The following is an 18,928-nucleotide window of genomic DNA, read 5'->3' on the forward strand; positions in this document are numbered from 1 at the left end:
AGAGTCCCCTCGCCGTTAGGCTAACCATGGGAGTATTTCGTGGTTTTACTCTCCGTGTAACGCAAAGGCGGGTTAGTTCCATTAAAAAGTCCTCCGTGAAGGCAAATTTCTCCCAATACTCTATCCAGGAGTTCCCTTGTCTTCTGGATTGGGTTCAAAATTACAAGGCTACGGAGTTGAACATTAGTAGTCGTAAACCCATAAAATTGGGTCGGCTGTTCAACGACGGTCATAAAATGAAATAAAATTACAAAAATATAATTAGCATATAAACAATTTTTTATGAAATTATCTTTAGATTACTGATTTGTTGAGTGATTAGAAAGCAATTTTTGCTGGGAATAGATTAAAGAGATGTTAAAAAAGATCTGCTTTTGCTTTTTTGTAAAACTTTAAATGTGTTTTATGAATCATTGTTTTTTTTCCTTCTGTTTTAAAGTTGTAGTCGAACTCTTGTGCTAAAGTAGTCGAAACGAGTAAAAAAATAAAATAAAATAAAAGAATTGATTAATTATGTAGCTTAGAAAAGAAAACTTTCATGGCTATTGCTAATCATCTTTAACAAAAAGTAATTACTAGTGAAAGTAACAATATTTAACTTATTTCACTATAAAAAAGGATTGCTTTGGATAGAAAATAATCTGCAATATGCTATAACGTTAATGATTTTCATTTAATGTCAGTTAGATAAAAAAGAGAGAGATAATTGTAGTTAGATCTATAGAAAAAAATAGATGTTTAAAATACACATAGAAAGATGCAAAATAAAAAAAATAAAACAATGTAGAAAATATAACATCATATACAAACATTTCTAGAACAAAGCAAACAATGTTTTCGTTTTTATTCTAATTAGTCTTACCATGAACGATACACAATTTTTCTCGTATCTTATTTCAAAAACATTTTTTGGTATTTTCTCCGTATTTTTTTATTAGATTAGATGCTATTTTATTATTAAAAAATCTATACTTTTTGAAAAATGTCGGCTTGCTGTTAATACTTTTTATCATGTATATATAAATTTTGCCTTCTTGAAATTTCTTTTACTTTTTCGAATTTGTTTATTTATTTAAACTAAAAAGAGGAGCTTTGTTGCAAAAAATCCTTATGCTTAAAATAAAGCTTTCAAAAGAATTTATTATATCTAGTAGTCTCAAGATACTTAACAAATTTCCTTTATTGACAAAGATTATTTCTTCCATCTATGCGTGGGGTTTATTTTAAAGAAGACATAAATGTTTCTGAATTATTATTGTATTTTTACATTAAAAATGCCTCTATTCTTAATGTAAAAGTGTAATATTTCGATTTACTTTTAAATTAATCTCAATGTAAAATGGTATCATGTTAATATATTAATATATTACCATATTTATATATCAGATTATTTCTGCATTTGAAGTATCCAGGATTCACAAGATTTTAAAAATACAGGCATGTTATGAGTAGCCATTACGGAACACTCAGCATAAATAAGAGCAGGTATTTATGCAGTTTTTAAATGATGGAGAAAGATAATTAAATTTATTTTATTTTTTTATGGAGCGATTCTTGTTTATTTTACTTCTACCGGAAGTACTTTTTATATTGACAGCTATTCATTATTATTATTCTTCCAAACTTATTTCAATATTTTTTACGTGTCAGTTGATTTAATTTGTTTAATTGATTATTTATATTTTTAATTACACATAGCATTAAGGAGAGGGCCAAAATCTTATTCACAATACAGCGCCTTTAACGTTTCTGTTTCATTTTCGGAGATTTTCCTCTTGGTTGTCGTTAGTCCAATTTTATTACAAGCTTTTATTTCTTTTTAAATTTGTTACTTAAACTAAAAAAATGTCAAGAATCAAATTTTTTTCCTACTTTATTTTTACCGTTAAACAGGGGAGTGGTTCGTTAAAGACCCCTGGATTGGAAAATCCCTTCCCGAACTTCAAGCTGCAAGTTTACTGCATCAACTACAGGCAATCTCCATTTTATGAGTCCCGCAGTGGACTGATCGTAAAGACACGGTTCCAGGTAGAACATCGAAGCCAAGCATCACTACATCAGTAAGCGGGTGGATGACCACTCTGATCAGCCTGAGTAGGAACCGAAGGTGCGAGGTATCGGTCCTCGTGAAAATGTTCTACCGTAAAGTGTTCGACTACACGCCCAGTCGTCGGGCTGCCAGAGCAGGGGAGGCCTCCCTCTGCAAAGGATAAAAATTGCGATGGCATGTCTTCGGATCATCCTCAGGGATGTTTCCCAGACCGTCGCCAATAGCCCTCTGTACCGTTCTAGTGCGACGTAAATAAAGTACTTACTTACTTACCTACCATTTTATGAATGTTTACGATATGGAATGCTTCATTTTTGCCTATAGAATGTGAAGGAGGGTGGAGTGTTAAAGAGTTCAGATAAGGGAGAGGGCCAGAGCATCGGTAATCCGACAATCCGATTGTATGGGCTGACTCTTTTCGACTGGTCGCTGAATGTATTATTAGATATTTAAGTTCTAAAACATTGATGTTATGGATGTTTTGCACTAAAACCAAATATTTATAATTTAAAATCCTTAGTTCATAGAATATTTAGATTTGTCTTATCAAAGGGGAAAAAATTAGAGTTATAAAGCGAAGTGTATATTATTTAAAAACTTTATTTTGAAGACATTTTGTGACTGAACTAGCAAAGGAAGTGTGCCTCTGTGAAATATGCACTGAAACGAAATTAAACTTAAATTAATGAGCTGGGTTGAAAACCTTGAATAGGGTAAAACTTTGTCACTATTACTGCTCCTGGGGTAAGACATGCCCATTTAAAGTTTTATTTCATTTATTTATAAAATTAGAAAACATTTGTTTGTTCCCTTGGATTCTTGACGCAAAGGTTCAGTTGTGCACCTTCTACCAGAGAGATCAGGGGTTCGAATCCTGGCTGAGACGCATGATTTTTATTTCTAGATTTCTGATCTGACAATAATTATAATATCACTATTTAGTATGTTTTGTGAAACTTATTATTAACATAAATTTTTAATCAAATCAATTTTTTTACGAAATTTAACGTTTTAAAAATAAAAAAAATTTGATGAATTTTTTATTATTTTTATTTTTTGTTTAAAATACATAAATTTCTTTAGGAAATTTATTTGTAATTTTGTAATTTAATTTTTAAACATCTTTAACTGAATTTCTTTTATTTTGTTACAAATACTTTAAGTTCTAATTAGATTTAGATTTGAAAATATAAACGAAATTACTATATAATTCTTCTTAAAAAAGATAGAAAGAAAGGATAAATTAAAAATAACTGTACATTACTGAAAAAGATGATTAAGTCATTGAAAATACAAACTTTGTTGATACAAGAATCTACAAGAAATATAAACACTTATACATACGTGGTTATAAAATCAATGAAATTCTTTTTCACGAGTTTGGCATAAGTAAATAGCAAAGCAGATAAAAGCTGTTTCATTATTTGATATTTTAAATTAAATTTAATGTTTAATGTTTTGTTGAAAGTTAAATTCTATTTTCTTTAGATTAAATTTTGTTGGAGTTTAAATTATGCTTAATAATCTACGTATGGTGTATAATAATCTAAGGAGAAGAGAGAACCGCTTTAATGAAACTCTCCAACAATATCAACGGAGAACAGTCAGAAATGTCTCAGAAAGAGAGCGGCGTTCTAATGAAACAATAGAGAACGAAAACAACGGAGATTGACCAGGAATGCTAGCCAAATTATTTTCGCATTCATGGACAGATCTATCGCAGAGTTTTCCCGCTGTATTCAAATGGAAAGATCAAGGCTGAACAAGCGTTTTACGGGCCACGAGGCAAAATGTATTGCTGGGACCTTTCCTGCAAGCACAAAAACCCTTATTTTCGTAGTTTATAGAATTTTTGAAGACTCTTTTATGTATAAATGGAGTCTTTATGTGGATATAAAAATTTCTTTTCAAGGATTTTTTCTAAAAAAAAGGAAACTAATTAATAAACACTATATTTTTTGTAAGGAATTTGGGTTAGGCTCTCAGCAGTCTCTGTACCCAGGACAATCGTCCCTCATTGCCTCCAGCTCCTAATTATGACCTTAGGAAGGAGTAACTTGGCTATGGACGATTGTGTATTTTTGATGCTTCTGAAAAAATCCATAAAGTGTTTGCTACATCAAATCAATATTGAAATGTATATGCTATTTAGAATTTTGTTCAGAGAAATCAAATATATAGTTAGAATTTTGTTCAGTGAAACTAAATATGTACTTAGAATTTCGTACAGAGAAAACTTTTATGAACTATTTGTATTCTAAATTTAAGTTTTCCAAAAAGTATGCAAAGCTACTCGGAAATAACATATCCAATGAGCGAGCGAAGCAAGTTCCTCCTTCTAATTCTATGTTCATTGATACTGATCGAATGGTGAGTTCATTGACAGCACCAAATTCTATTCTAACTCTAAGCTATAAAATCAAGTAGTGATACAAACCGATTCTTACGTAAAAATAAAATCAAATAATAAAAGAAAAACAAACAAACAAATAAATTAAAATCAAGAAAATTACTATGATGCCGTGGAAACGGTGTTACCTTAATTTTATCAAACGTTTACAATATCGAACTCGTCGGGAAAGCTAGAAAAAATAGAATAAACAAGTTTAATGTCGGCTATGGTTTTAAAAATTCTCACCGAGCAAGATGATAAAATTCTTTAGTCATTTTGAGTTCTTATAAGGAAAGTATGTAACAAAAGAAACTATGACAAGTAATGAAATATTAAAAAGATTATTTATTATAAGAAACACGTATGTATAATAAAGGAATTCAGCTTTTAGTAAGCTGATTTTATTTAACATCAATATAAAGCAGTAACTCTTCTTAAATAACGTATTTATATCAAAAAAGCACATATTGAGGAAAAAGTATGATCATACTTTAAACTTAACTTTTTTTTTAAAGAAGAAAATTTGAAAATTGTAACAGATGCCAAACAATTTAAAAATAAAAAGAGTGAATTTTTTCTTTAAACTATGTCCCAAAAAATATGCATGAACCAGATGAGATTAATTAAACAAGACAAAAATAGTTCAGACAGCCTCTTCTTCTTCAAATTCTCCTTCTTCCTCTGCAGTAGCTTCTTGGTACTGTTGATATTCAGACACAAGATCGTTCATGTTAGATTCAGCCTCTGTAAACTCCATCTCATCCATGCCTTCACCAGTATACCAATGCAGGAAAGCTTTACGTCGAAACATAGCTGGAAGTAGAGTAAATTAGATGGTAATGTCTCACCTTATTTTACCCTCTTGAGAAGAGTTATGTATTAGCGTTTAGTGTCCTCTATGCAAGCGCAAAATTACCTAGTGACGTAGATTTTTAATTGTCGGCCTGAGACTATAGTCTGCTAATGCATAATAAACTAGTGTCATAGATTTTTTTTAAGACTCCGCGACTGTAGTCCGTTTTGAGTTTGCTCAATGGATGCAATACTTTAAGACATTACTGCGAATGCCCTCTCTGAACTAGCCCTATAAGCGACTCTTAGATTATAAACAACGCATGGACAAGCAACTAAACCAAGAGCAATTAAGTGTAAACTGAGTTAAAACGCGTTACTCTTTTATTATTATTTTAATTGTTATGCAGTTTAAGAACGACATTTTAAGAACAAATTCATTATATTTATTAAGATAATTTTAAGTTTATTATATATATTACAATATATTTATAGATGGTATTCTGTAATCAACACCCTTGATCATCTTTAGAAATTTTGACAAAATTAACATGAACAAGCTATTAACATTACGGTTCGTTGATAATTATTAAGTGAATTATTAAGGTTAATTATACAAATTAGTCTGAAACAAGCTATTAACTTAGGTACCCAGTTAACCGATTGTCCAGTTTATTAAGCCAATTACTACTGCAATGGGCATGATGACATTTTTCATGGAAATCACTTGAGGTGTGATGATATTATTTATAACTAGGAAGAAAAAATTCCCCAATGGGAAACGAGTTTATTCTCCGGTTAACTGGTTAAAAATATTAAACTATTTTTTTTATGTCGAATTAATGGAATTGCGTTTTTAGCAATCTATATTTTAATCATTTTCCCGCTTCATCCGAAAACAAATTGGTGTATCCAATTTTAATGCTACATATAAAAATGGTTATTATAATGCATCGTGTTAAGAAAAAAATGATGAATGGAGAAATTTCTTGTTAGGTGTTTTTGACGATAAAAATCATCCTAAAATAATCAAAGAAGCTGATTTTTTTCATAGACACTAGAAAGATTTTCTCAAGTGTTCGGATGCGAGTTTCTTTCTTTCTTTTTGTCTCTTCATAAAAAGTTTTTGAAAATAAATGGAGTTAGTTAACACTATATTCTTAAATTAAAATATGTTGATTACCGAAGATGATTTACTCTATAATAAATACACTGACATTTATATCTACCTTTTCCACTGACAAACATTGTAAAAAAAATTAAAAAGCCTTGTTCAGATTTTATTTAATTTATTTTGTTTGGATTTTATCTGTGTTACATAAAATTAGTTTAGCATATTTTTAGGCTTAAGCATTAAGAGATAAAATTGTTTTATTGTCATATATTTTCACCACTTAAGTGGTTACAATTGGTAAATATGTGTATTTAATTCCTATTTACAGCAAATTTCAAGATGATTCTTCATAAATTTAGAGTTAGGCTTGAAAATATTAAATTCAAATGAGAAGTTGCAAAAATTTATATATTTTAATGAGAGAAAAAAAAACTTAAACTTTATCGAAATGTTGCTAATTAAAAGTTAAGCCATAAAATAATTGTAGATTTTTTATGTTTAAAAATGTTAAATAGAATTAAAACAATAAATTGTGAGAAGTATGAAATAAACAATATTAGGTTCTTATCCATTCGTCGGTGTAGGCCATGGAGTCATCAATGAAAAAGCAGTAAATTCAACTGTTTTGTTTTAATTTTTAAAATTATTTATTTATTTATTTATTTAAATAAATAAATAAATAAATAAATTAATAAATAAATAAATAAAACAATTAAATTTACTTGTGCCGGCGAAATGAATAAGTAAGCAATCTTGTTATCTGCTTACCTGTGAATTGTTCTGAAACACGCTTGAACAATTCTTGAATAGCCGTATTATTTCCAATAAAGGTAGATGACATTTTCAGACCCCTTGGAGGTATGTCACAAACTGCAGTTTTTACATTATTTGGTATCCACTCAACAAAATAACTGCTGTTCTTGTTTTGAACATTCAACATCTGTTCATCCACCTCTTTCATGCTCATCCGACCCCTGAAAATAGCTGCTGCTGTCAAGTATCTTCCATGTCTTGGATCACAGGCAGCCATCATGTTCTTGGCATCGAACATTTGCTGAGTCAATTCTGGAACCGTCAAAGCTCTGTACTGCTGACTACCACGAGAAGTAAGAGGTGCAAATCCTGTTATGAAGAAATGCAAACGCGGAAATGGTACCATGTTCACGGCTAATTTACGCAAATCTGCATTAAGCTGCCCAGGAAATCGTAAGCATGTGGTCACTCCAGACATGGTGGCTGAAACTAAATGGTTAAGGTCTCCATAAGTAGGGGTGGTGAGTCTTAAGGTTCTGAAGCAAATGTCGTATAATGCTTCATTGTCAATGCAAAATGTTTCATCTGTGTTTTCTACTAGTTGATGTACAGAGAGGGTTGCATTATAAGGTTCGACTACAGTGTCTGAAACCTGAAAATGTATTGTAACGAGCACGTTAAAGATACAATATTAAATTGAGCATAAATTTGTAAAGTTCTTTTTTAACGCACGAAATGAATTTTTTTTTTTGTGTCTCTTAAATTTATATTCTAAATCAAAGGTAAGTTTTAAAAAATATGAACAAAGATACAAACAAATTAAATTGGGTCCCAATAAGACAAAGATAAGGAAAGCGGCGAGAAGAGTAATAGAGCTGAAATGTTGCTCTGCAGTTAACAAATTTTAAAAATGTTTTCAATTTGAATTTTTTTTGGGAATGCCATTTAATTAAGCGTGAGTTTATTTGCTAAAGTTTCAATAATCATTGAATACATTTTTTTCTGTGTCGAATTTTAATTACTTTTGGAAAAAGGGATTCAGTTATTTTTTACTGTATTCTCAGAATTTTGGGTTATGATCTTTTTCAAACGTTCTGCATTTTTAATCAAAATGACACATTGAAATTATGTTATTTTGTAACGAGTGCACGTAACTTGCAATGTTAGAAGTTAACAACTTAGATGTTATGGGATTAAGGGTAAAAAACTTCTTAGCAGTGAAGTTGAAATATTTATTAAACCAGTTTAATAGTTTTTTTATTATCACTTTTCAAGAAATGAAAAACCCAGGAACAAAAATTGATGATCCATCATATACCAGGTTTCGAAAAACCGCCCGTCCGGCCGCCCTCGGCGGTCAAAAATTCCCAGCGGACAACGAATTTCTCGAATCCGACGTCCGCGCGGACGGCTATTTTTCCGTTAATGTTCGTGATACATTTTCAATTTTTGTTATCTTACAATCTTTTTTGAAGGAGTAGATAAAGAAAATTTTTCTCAAGAATGAGTGTCATTTAAATTTAAGATACACAACATCGTTAAACACCAGAAAACTTCATTCCTCCGAGCCTAAGCTATTTATTAAACCTAATGCAGCAAAATGACCCACAATACAGCAACATACTGCGAATGGTGGAATTGATGTTTTCTCTGTCTGGGAGAACTGCAGAGGTTGAAAGGGGCTTTTCAGCAATGAACTTACAAAGAAACACATTATGTACTGGTCTTAAACAAGAAGCGTTAAACGCAATTATGAACATCTACCTAAATGGAAAACCTATTTCAGATTTCTGTGCAGAAACCTCTGTAAATCATTGACTTGATCGTGGAACTGTCAAACGTCATATTTGATTCATTTAAAAAACGCAGTACCCTCGGATAAATTGACATTCCAGATAACTTGACCTTTGTCATTCAAATTATTTCATAAAAGAAATAAATTATTTCATAAAATAAATAAATTATTTTATAAAAGAAATAAATTATTTCATAAAAGAAATAAATTATTTTATAGCAGAAATACTATGTTACTATTAGTAACCTAGTATTTCTTTTGTTACTGTATAATGTAATCCTAGTATTTGTAATCCTAGTATTTGTAATCCTAGTAACTACTAATTCATTGTGCAATTTATATAAATGTTTGTAATAAATAAGAGAAAATTACATTTTTATTTATTTAGAAGCTACGGGTTAGTTTCAAAGGAGGACGGGTACATTGTTGGACAAGCCGTCCTCGGGGACGGGTAAAATTTCTGAGTTGTTTCGAGGCCTGACATATACTTAAAAAACTTTACTCCGATACATTATCCAAAAAAGTTTCCGTACTACTTAACTAATATTTAAAGATTACAAATAACCAGTCACTTAGCAATATGTTTTTTTAATGCTTAATATGAAATCGTAAATATATTTTATGGAAATATTATTGTTTTTTTTCTTTATCTATAAACTACAAAAATGTGGGTTATCATTTTTACCCTCAAAATATCAAATTATGTTTCAACGAAGCAAACATTCACTGATTAAATGATACTTTTAAATTCTTTTTTACTTTATTAGTATACTTAGTTTATTTTGTTCATGCTTGTAAGGTATCAAGCTGATAAACAAAGTTTAGTAGAGGAAAAAAATGTTTAGTTATCTTTTACTACTCCAGAAAAATTTGATCGATGATATTTTATATAATATTATTCGGTGACATTTTATATAATACTTCGAAGATTATTATTACAGTATACTAACCAATTTCAAACTTGCAGTTTCTTTTCTTTATTTCAAAGAAAGTTAGATTATTTAAGTTAATATACTTTTTCGGTAGCTATTGTCCCGTTATGCTGGCTTGTTTCGATGAATTAATCTGACTTAGAAGATTACATATTTTATAAATATCCTTCGGCACTTTTCTCACCAACAATGTCAATTTGTCATCTAGAAGACACATGTGCCTGCATAATGTGTGATAAAATACATAAGTTAATATAAATGTATGTTGGTTCGTTCATATAATAGTTAATTTGTATTATTTTTAGCTTTTAGACCGGTAACTATTATATTACTTTGCTTCTTATCAAGCAAAGATAATAGGCAATCCTTATTTTATAGATAATAGGCATCTGCAATTCTGTGTAAAATTTTAATCTTAAAGGTCTATTTTTACTGGGTGCGATTTTTTCGCATTAGAAAGAAATCGCATGCGAATGAGGACCTGATTGGTGAGTTTTTCGCGGGTGAAATTATTTCATCAATCAGGTTCTTATTTGCAGGTAAATTTTTCGCAAGCAAATCTCATTAATCAGCAATTTTTTTATAGCTTACATAATAGTTGATTTTTATTGTATTAGACCTCCAACTATTGTATAATTTTGCTTCTCTAATAGCTTTTGTCCATTTATTATTTTTTTTTTATAAATAAGAGCCATCTGTGATTTTATATAGAATGTAAATCTTCAATCAGCTACTCTTTTTTTGATGAATTGCAAATAAGAACGAAAATGTCAGTTAATCCACAACGGCAGTGAAATAAATGTGCCTTCAATGTGTATAACGAACTGATCAAGGGATAATTTCTAGTATTTTATGACAATTATAAAGAATAAGCTATTCTCAATATTATATTCCTTAAAATTTTAAATTACAGTTCTAAAAAAAAATGTGCAGGTAGAATATGTTAAAACGTACTTTTGGAGATGGCACAATGCTGAAAGTGTTCATTATACGATCTGGATATTCTTCTCTAATTTTAGATATCATAAGGGTGCCCATGCCTGAACCAGTTCCCCCTCCAAGAGAATGTGTCATCTGAAATCCTTGCAAGCAATCACATCCTTCAGCTTCTTTTCGGACGACATCCAAAACTGAATCCACTAGTTCTGCTCCTTCAGTGTAATGGCCTTTAGCCCAATTATTACCAGCTCCGCTTTGTCCTAAAATAGTTTTGTATGCATTTTTAAGGCAAGACTAGGTGAAAAATATCCTCACAAATACAGCTTTGTCCAATTAAAACTAATAAAAAATTGCAGGTCTTAATAATAATTTAAATTAAAATTCTTGAATTTAAAGAATAATATATTTTAAGTTTAAATTAAACAGTAGAGTACTATTTTGTAAATTGTAGTTGTACCAATATAAGAGCTACAATGAGAAAAATCATACCAAAAACAAAATTATCCGGTCTAAAAAGTTGACCAAAAGGTCCAGATCTCACTGAATCCATTGTTCCAGGTTCTAAATCGACCAAAATAGCTCTCGGGACGTATTTTCCTCCTACGAAGAATAAAACATTATTTAATGTGACACCTTATATTTTAATAAGAAAAAAAGCGGGCATATGAAATAAAATTAACCGAAATTTGAGGTCATGGAATGTCATTCCATAGATTGTAGCAATATAAACTTTTATTATATTTATTTGCACGTTGATTTCCAAAATTACCGATTTATTGTTCTAATTTTTCGTCCACTGTTTTTTTTTATTTTCTCGCTGTATCATTAATCAATTATGGTAACAGTTGCCATTACGAATTTCTATTCATTAAAATGATGCCTATGCTTTTATGCGGCTTATCACTTAGGCCTATTGTTCTTAGATTAAAATGAATTAAAATAGATTAGCCGGCATATTCCTATATTAAAATGGAAATCATTCGCTCATTTGAAATTTATTTTTGGGTGTTATCAATATTATGCTGCATTTTAAGTGAAGAATAGCTAGCTAAAATTCTATAAATATTTAAAAAACTTATAATTTTAAAATTTTTTCCTCTTTCTTCTCTAATAAAAGCTGAAGAAGTGAAATTCTTTAGCGGAGTATTACATACATTGACTTCTTCAACAAGGTTATGCGAAATTAACGAAAATATTGCTCACAGTAACTGATCTTAGAGTAAATAGTGTAGTAAAAAAGGACTCCTTTGAATTTTTGGATTCAAATCACAACTCAGATTTGATTAAAATTTATATATAGATGCTATAAGCTGTATGTAATGTCTTTATACGTCAAAAATATGTCTTACTTGCAAGAATTTAGTTTGTTCTACGCAATATTTAGAGAATTCTTCTTCTATTACTTTTATATGGTAGATAAAAAAAGTTTTTTATTAAACAATTTACGATGTTTCATTACATATTATTTAATTTATAACAAACCCTGAAAATTTTACAAATTTGGAAATAGTTATAAAAATTCAAAACTTAAAATATAATTTTTTGAATAACAATTCAAAAAGGGATGAAACATAATAGTTCGAAAAAATAATACTTGTTTTTTAAAGTAAAATTTAATTTGGTTTTGGTACTTTTAACGAAATACAAAATATATAAAAGTTGAACTTCAAATTTAATCAATAAAATTTGAACTAAAGTCAGTAGGATTATTTTTAATTTCGCTTTCTTCAAGAATTCATAGAATGTTCATACTTTAAGGACTAAAAAGTGAATGATAAACAATCTAACAAGTATTTGAATGTAGAAAGTAGAAATAGAAGAGAAAAGCATTTAATTTCAAATAAAAACTAGAAAGGGAATAACGTTATACACTTTTAGTATTAAAGTATAAAAATTCAGTGTTCTTTTTCACCTGTTGCTTCGTTGTAATATACATTAATTCTCTCCAACTGCAAATCAGAATCTCCGTGATAAGTTCCAGTTGGATCGATTCCATGCTCATCCGATATAACTTCCCAGAACTATGAAATGGGAAAGTAAATAAAGAATATTCGAATATTTCACTGTTACATGTTTGAAGCTTATTGTTGAATACTGTAATGCTATTAAATTCAATCAGTTGTGTTCAGCCTGATGAAATAAGTATCCCAAAAGCTGATACATTTAGGATTTTTGCATTTTTCAATTGATTATATAAGTTATCAACAACAGCTTTAAAATTTTCTACTAATTATAATTATAGTTTAGTAGATCGAACGTAATATAAGTGTTATTGGCTACAGAATTAGAATATTTAGAATAAATACCATAATTGAGGTGCATTTCTTTTATGAAAGTAGCATTTTCCCTTCATATTAGTAAGTATTGTTTGTTTAAAAGGAAGTATGTAATAATTGTCGAGAACTTAAAGAAGGAATTTAATTAATTGTATACATCAAAAAAGTTTTTGAAGAGAGCACATGCGTTCTAAAATAACTTCTAAAGAGATTTTTTTTCATGCTTTCCTGCTGCTAAAGACTTGGATTAGTATTTTTTTCTTCCTTTCTTCTTCTTTTTATTTCTTTCATACTTTTTTTTTTAAAGATTTTTATCGTTTGCGAATTTTTCTCCACATATTTAGTTTCGGGAATAAATTAATAAGTGCTGAACTATGAAATAATAAAGAAAATAGTGATAATTTTCAAGTATAAAAATTTATTTTTTTGTTATTTATAGTTGAAACGTATTAGTGCATTGGAGCCTTTTTTTTTTACGAAAAAATAGTTACCGAAATTCTTTAGCTCTACAGACAAAATTTTATTTAAATTTTCTAACAATAACTATAAACATTTAGATAAAGCTTTTTTTTAGAAGAATGAATTTAAAATTAAGAGGCCTCTCTAACTGAGTAGTTTTAAGCAGTCCGTTTTGTAGTGTGAAACTGAGTAGAAACTGTTTTTGATATTTATATCAGCATGAGTTTAAAAATATTAAACAAGCCAATGAACAAGTTCTACAATCCATGCTATTGAATTCCGCAGATTTTCAATGTAGTGCTTATTATTTAAAGATTTTTACTAAATATATATTTGAGAATTTTCATTGCAATTCTAGACCATGATAAAAAACGACAACGTTTTGTTTCAGAACACTGAAAAGTGGTAATAATTTTTGATCAAATGCTTACAGCTACCCGCTTTGAAAAGTAACTTAATTGCTAGTTAAACTAAGAGTTTATCATTTTCGTTAACTGAATTTATGAAATTCTTTTAAATCTTTTGATTATACGTTTTATTTTAATTTTATAAAATTATTCGACGTGTTCTTTTATAAGAATGTCGACCGTTATAGAGAACAAAGTACATTTTTTAACATTTATAATAAATTACGATTTCATTTAAATATTCTAAGTTCAATCCTTTAAACTAATATCAAAATAACTATGGGAAAAATTATTGCTTTTAATTACTACATAAATAGTTTTCCCTGAAATATAAATTCAGTTTTCCTAATGTTCTCTGTCAGTCAGTTTATTTCAGTCATTTAAAATCTAAATTATTTTTTTATTTAATTTTTCTTTCAGATAATATAATTGACAGTATTTTAAATCCGTAACATCGATTTGTGAGTTTTAACCCATATATTTATCGACTAGATCATATCTAGATTTGCGTTAAGCGCTTGAATTAAACTATTGAAACTGATACATGGTTGCTATAATGTTTATAATGTTTTTTCTTCATTAAAAAAGTCATTATTATTATTACTCATAATTTCTTCACAGCAAGTATATTTTACATTTAAAAGCCAAAAAAACGTATAACAAATCCTTTAAACAAAGATCTAAGCAAAAATTTGTAAAGATTAATAGCCAAGGTAAGAATTCCTTTACTTACCTTGGCGAGAGAAAAACTAACACTGGGTCTGTCGCCAATACTTGATTTTATACAGGGAGGATGTGCACTGCTGGGGTACGTTCCCTTCTTTTCCGTTATGCAGAACTTATAAATTTTAAAAATGATTTTTGAATAAGAAATTTTTTTAATATAACAACTGAAGATCTGTATCGCTGTTTTAAGAAATAAAAGTATTATTCAAATTATTATCCTGTTTCATCATCTACAGTTTATTTTATTTTCTACGTATTTTATAAAGAACTTATTTTTATTTGACCATCGATGATTCCACCGACGCCCTTCTAAACTGTGATGAATGCATAATTAACTTTTCTACTATTCTTTTTTATTTAAATTTTGAATCAATCGAATTTCGTCTTTGATAAAACTAAAACTTCAATCAAAATCATTCGCTTCAAAAAATTCATCTGCAACAATCTGTGCAAGATTTTTTATTAAAACAAGAAAAAACAATGCAGTGTACTAACTGTTTTCTTTTAGTGTTCCAAGATAATTCTGCCAAGAGTAAAACGAAAAAGAATTTTGAATAAAAGAACGAAACATTTTAATGATGTTAAAATAGAACATTTTTAAGCATCATTCATTCATGATACACGTACTAGAAAAATGTGCACACTTTTTCGATTAGTCGAAAATAGTGCTAACTAAAAAGAATGACCACTCAAAATAAATGAAATATTAACGGTTAAGAACAGAATGTAAATCCATGGTTAACATTGAATTACTGAAAACTTATAACACACATCATGTACGAATATCAACATCTGGCTACGCTAAACATTTTAATCAGATTTTATTGTTTATTCAGAGTACCAATACAATCGCTTAGTTTATTTATAAACTGCGTAAATAAGTGCTAAAAGCATTGCAAATAATTGCTAAAAGCTATAACTGCTGAAGCTGCAATAAACTGCTAAATCAGCATGATGAACTTAAAAAGACTGAAAACCTTAATACCAAATAATTTTTTCTCTTTCAAGTCATGCAATTATCAGAATTGCGTATTTTATAGTAAATCTTATTAGTGAAAAGTTTCATTCATGGCTTGAATTCGCCAAAGACGTTATTTGACAATTGTGCCAATATTTGTGTTGCATGTGTTTTTATACATAACATCACATCTTCAAGCTGATAAATATTAGTGTACTTTCATTTCATGACAAAAATTATTGATTTACTTGGTAGAAAATTTTGTACAAGTACATAACTTTCGTTAAATAATGAATATTCGGTATTTATAAATATATGTTTGCATCATTAAATTTCTAATTTTTAATTTATGATCAAATCTTTATTTTCTTATTGATATTTATTTATTTTTTTTTAAAAGTAGAAACGGAAATGTAAATGTATTACAATCATTCTTACTTTTGCTCCGATTTGGTTTCCACATTGGCCAGCTTGAATGTGTACAATTTCTCTCATTTTTTACACAAACTGAGACACTGTTTTCTAAAAAATGTAGAAAACCTAAAGTCGTATAATAGTACTCACAACGCGTATAAATTAATATGAAAAACGACAAAAATAAAGTTCTATAGAAAAATTGGAACCAACATTTAACCAGGATAATCTTTTAATGGATTTTCCGTTGAAAATAAATCGCACGTGCTGTTTAAAACTGAGAAGCTGAATGTATTTTAAAAAAGATATATTTTTTTATTTTATTAATTCTGTTTCTGAAACAATTTTTAAAAGTTCTATTGAGCATAAAATATTAGATGCTCCGCATTATTTCCTAGAATACTTGATATTGCTTCCAGGAACACGTGACTTCTCCTACTCTTTGAAATCGTGATCCTTTTATTAATTTTTTTTCGAAACAAACATCAGTAATTTGAAATTAATGACATGAAACATTAAAAAAATGCATTTAAAAGATATTATAAGATATGTACAATATTTCCTGATTATTGTTAATTCAATTTTCTTTAATTAATTATAAAAAACACTGAATTCTCAAACGTGTTCTTATTTTCAATTTTTGTGTTTTCTAATCAAATTAGCCAGGTTAGTACTTTTTGCCTTAATTAAACAGTAAACAGGTAATAATTAGGTAATACTACCTATTCCCTAAGGGTCTTACGATTTTCTTGTAAAATATTTATTGTAAACAGAATGAGATGATTCTCCGGTGAAATTAAAATATTAACAAAGGAATCGCAATCTAGAAAAATAAAGTATTTCTTTCTTTATTCTAAAGTTTCACTTTCTATGCTGAATTGAGTGAGATCAAACACGATTTAAAAGAAATGAAAATTCAGAAGTTGAAAGGATTTTTACTTTTAACAGTACTTTTGGCAGTAACTTTAAACAGTACTGTTATTGTTTTGTACGCATCTCACATTGCTATTTTGACAAGCAAGGTATGTTTTCCTACATAGTTTTTAATGTTGAATTCAATGTGACCGCACGTGGAATCGATTGCATAAATATTTTGAAAGTTCTGTTTATACGAATTAATTTTAATAACAGTATCTTTAATACGAAAAAAAACAGTGCAAATTTTAAAATTTTATTCCTTTTGAATCATGCTTAGTTCAGTTCAGTGTGAAAATACATAGAAAACAAAACATCCTTTGTTTAGATAACAATGCCTGATGCGTAAATAAGTACAAGTACAAAATAGTACTTTTTGTATTAATATCTTTATAAATTTGAAATTATCAGACCTATTGACTTAGTATTGCTTTTATTTGATTCAGCACAAAAACTAAAACGGAAGCAATATCTCAGTAGCTTAAATAGTAGTATTTAAGTTTCTTCTTTCATTTACTCCCATTTACTTCCTCTTGTCAAAACACAACGCGAAAAATGTTGTAACTTTTTACCACTTACTAAGAGGAGTGTACTTATGAGTTTGCTACAAGTAAAATTTTTTTTTAATGTCCGAGATTCGGCAATCTTTGTTGCTCGATGCAGAAATATCACTTACAACTTTTTCTTCCGACATAATAATTGGAGTTGCATAATTGCGGTATTTTCGTACACAGGGGACCATTTTAGGATTAACTAACTAATTAATTAATAGCAGTTAATTAAAATTTCATGCTATACACTGAAATGCATACTATTTCTGCATAAACAGTAGAAAAATGGAAGGTAGTTGGCATTTGTTAAGCATAGATCAATAATGTTCTATGAGTGGCGGTCAAAAATTCCAAATGTTTATACTGTTTTTGTTTATTGTTTTTTTTGTTTTCATCTTTGAAAGTTTATTCGAAAATTAAAAAAAAATCAGTTCTTTAACTCTAAAACTTTATTCTAAAATTTGAAAAAAGCAAAAAAAAAAACAACCTGTATAGCAGTTTTTAAACTTATGAGCCTTGGCATGCAATAATTAAACTCTCATAATTAAACTTCTGCAAAAGATGGTTCGTGAATTTTTACATTTTAGTGTTGTTGTTGTTTCCAAGATCATTTACCGATAACAGCAAGTTCGCTTTGTGAATCCAAGCGAATTTAAGCTTTCTTGCTTTTCTTGCGTTTCTTGCTTTTCAATGGTTCCATCTGTGGCCAAGAATATGACTTCAGTTGCACACACGTCACAGCCCTTTTATAGAGAAGGACCCATCCATATATCTATGGATTCATTCACAGATCGTAGTTTTGACCTGAAGTAGAGAACGATCAATCTTCAATTCAGTACCTCCAGACGTCTTTGTTATGGGAGCATGGAGTACTTTGTGATCTGACTGATTTAACGTGCACCAGTCACTATTTACTTCATGGAGAGCCTTCGGCCGGTGAGGATCGAATTCACGACCTCTTGAACATGGGACCAACCAGGCTATCCTGTTCACAGTTATTATGTTTTCAATGTTATTGTTTTGTTTAATAATTTTAATGTTAATTGTCCCTTTCGTTAAATAAAACAAAAACACTTAATGTTTTTCAAGGAACCTAATTTCTAAAAGAATAATTTAAATCACCTTCTTTATAAGATTTTTATTACAAAATATTATATTCAAACGGCAAAACATGGTTGATTTGGGTCAATTCTGAGTATTAATAGAACGCGTGAGTTACAGAGAGCAGTTCGGCATGAACTATTTCTGAGTGTTGGAAAATTCAATAAACAGGATTATTTAACAATATTAAGTCCAAAAAATGTTTAGTCCTTTTTCCACCAATATATAAAATATTCATATATGGATTTTTAAAGAAACATTATTGGTGGTAGAATCGTGTCAATGCAAACTCAATTCCTTTATTTAAGAGCTTCTTATAAAAATATCTAATATATTTTTAAAGGAAAGTGTGCC

General features: G+C 29.0%; 1 protein-coding gene across 1 annotated transcript; it reads right to left on the bottom strand.

Moving 5' to 3' along the window:
• Positions 1-4,799: 4,799 nt before the first annotated feature.
• LOC107441779 (tubulin beta chain) lies at positions 4,800-16,255 on the bottom strand. The gene is made up of 6 exons (XM_016055155.4): positions 16,032-16,255; positions 12,680-12,788; positions 11,257-11,367; positions 10,783-11,027; positions 7,117-7,753; positions 4,800-5,255 (listed from the first exon to the last, which is right to left on the bottom strand). The coding sequence occupies exons 1-6, from the start codon at positions 16,086-16,088 to the stop codon at positions 5,086-5,088; spliced, it is 1,329 nt and encodes a 442-aa protein (XP_015910641.1). The 5' UTR covers positions 16,089-16,255; the 3' UTR covers positions 4,800-5,085.
• Positions 16,256-18,928: the final 2,673 nt, after the last annotated feature.

This window comes from Parasteatoda tepidariorum, chromosome 4 (assembly GCF_043381705.1).
Source record: "Parasteatoda tepidariorum isolate YZ-2023 chromosome 4, CAS_Ptep_4.0, whole genome shotgun sequence".
Lineage (NCBI taxonomy): Eukaryota > Metazoa > Arthropoda > Arachnida > Araneae > Theridiidae > Parasteatoda > Parasteatoda tepidariorum.

Coding starts and splice junctions, on each gene's coding strand:
- LOC107441779 (XM_016055155.4), bottom strand. CDS start 16,088: ATGAGAGAAATTGTACACATTCAAGCTGGCCAATGTGGAAACCAAATC. Junction 11,368..12,679: donor ATATTACAACGAAGCAACAG/GTGAAAAAGAAC, acceptor TATTCTTCGTAG/GAGGAAAATACGTCCCGAGA. Junction 7,754..10,782: donor GCATTGTGCCATCTCCAAAA/GTACGTTTTAAC, acceptor ATACATTTTCAG/GTTTCAGACACTGTAGTCGA.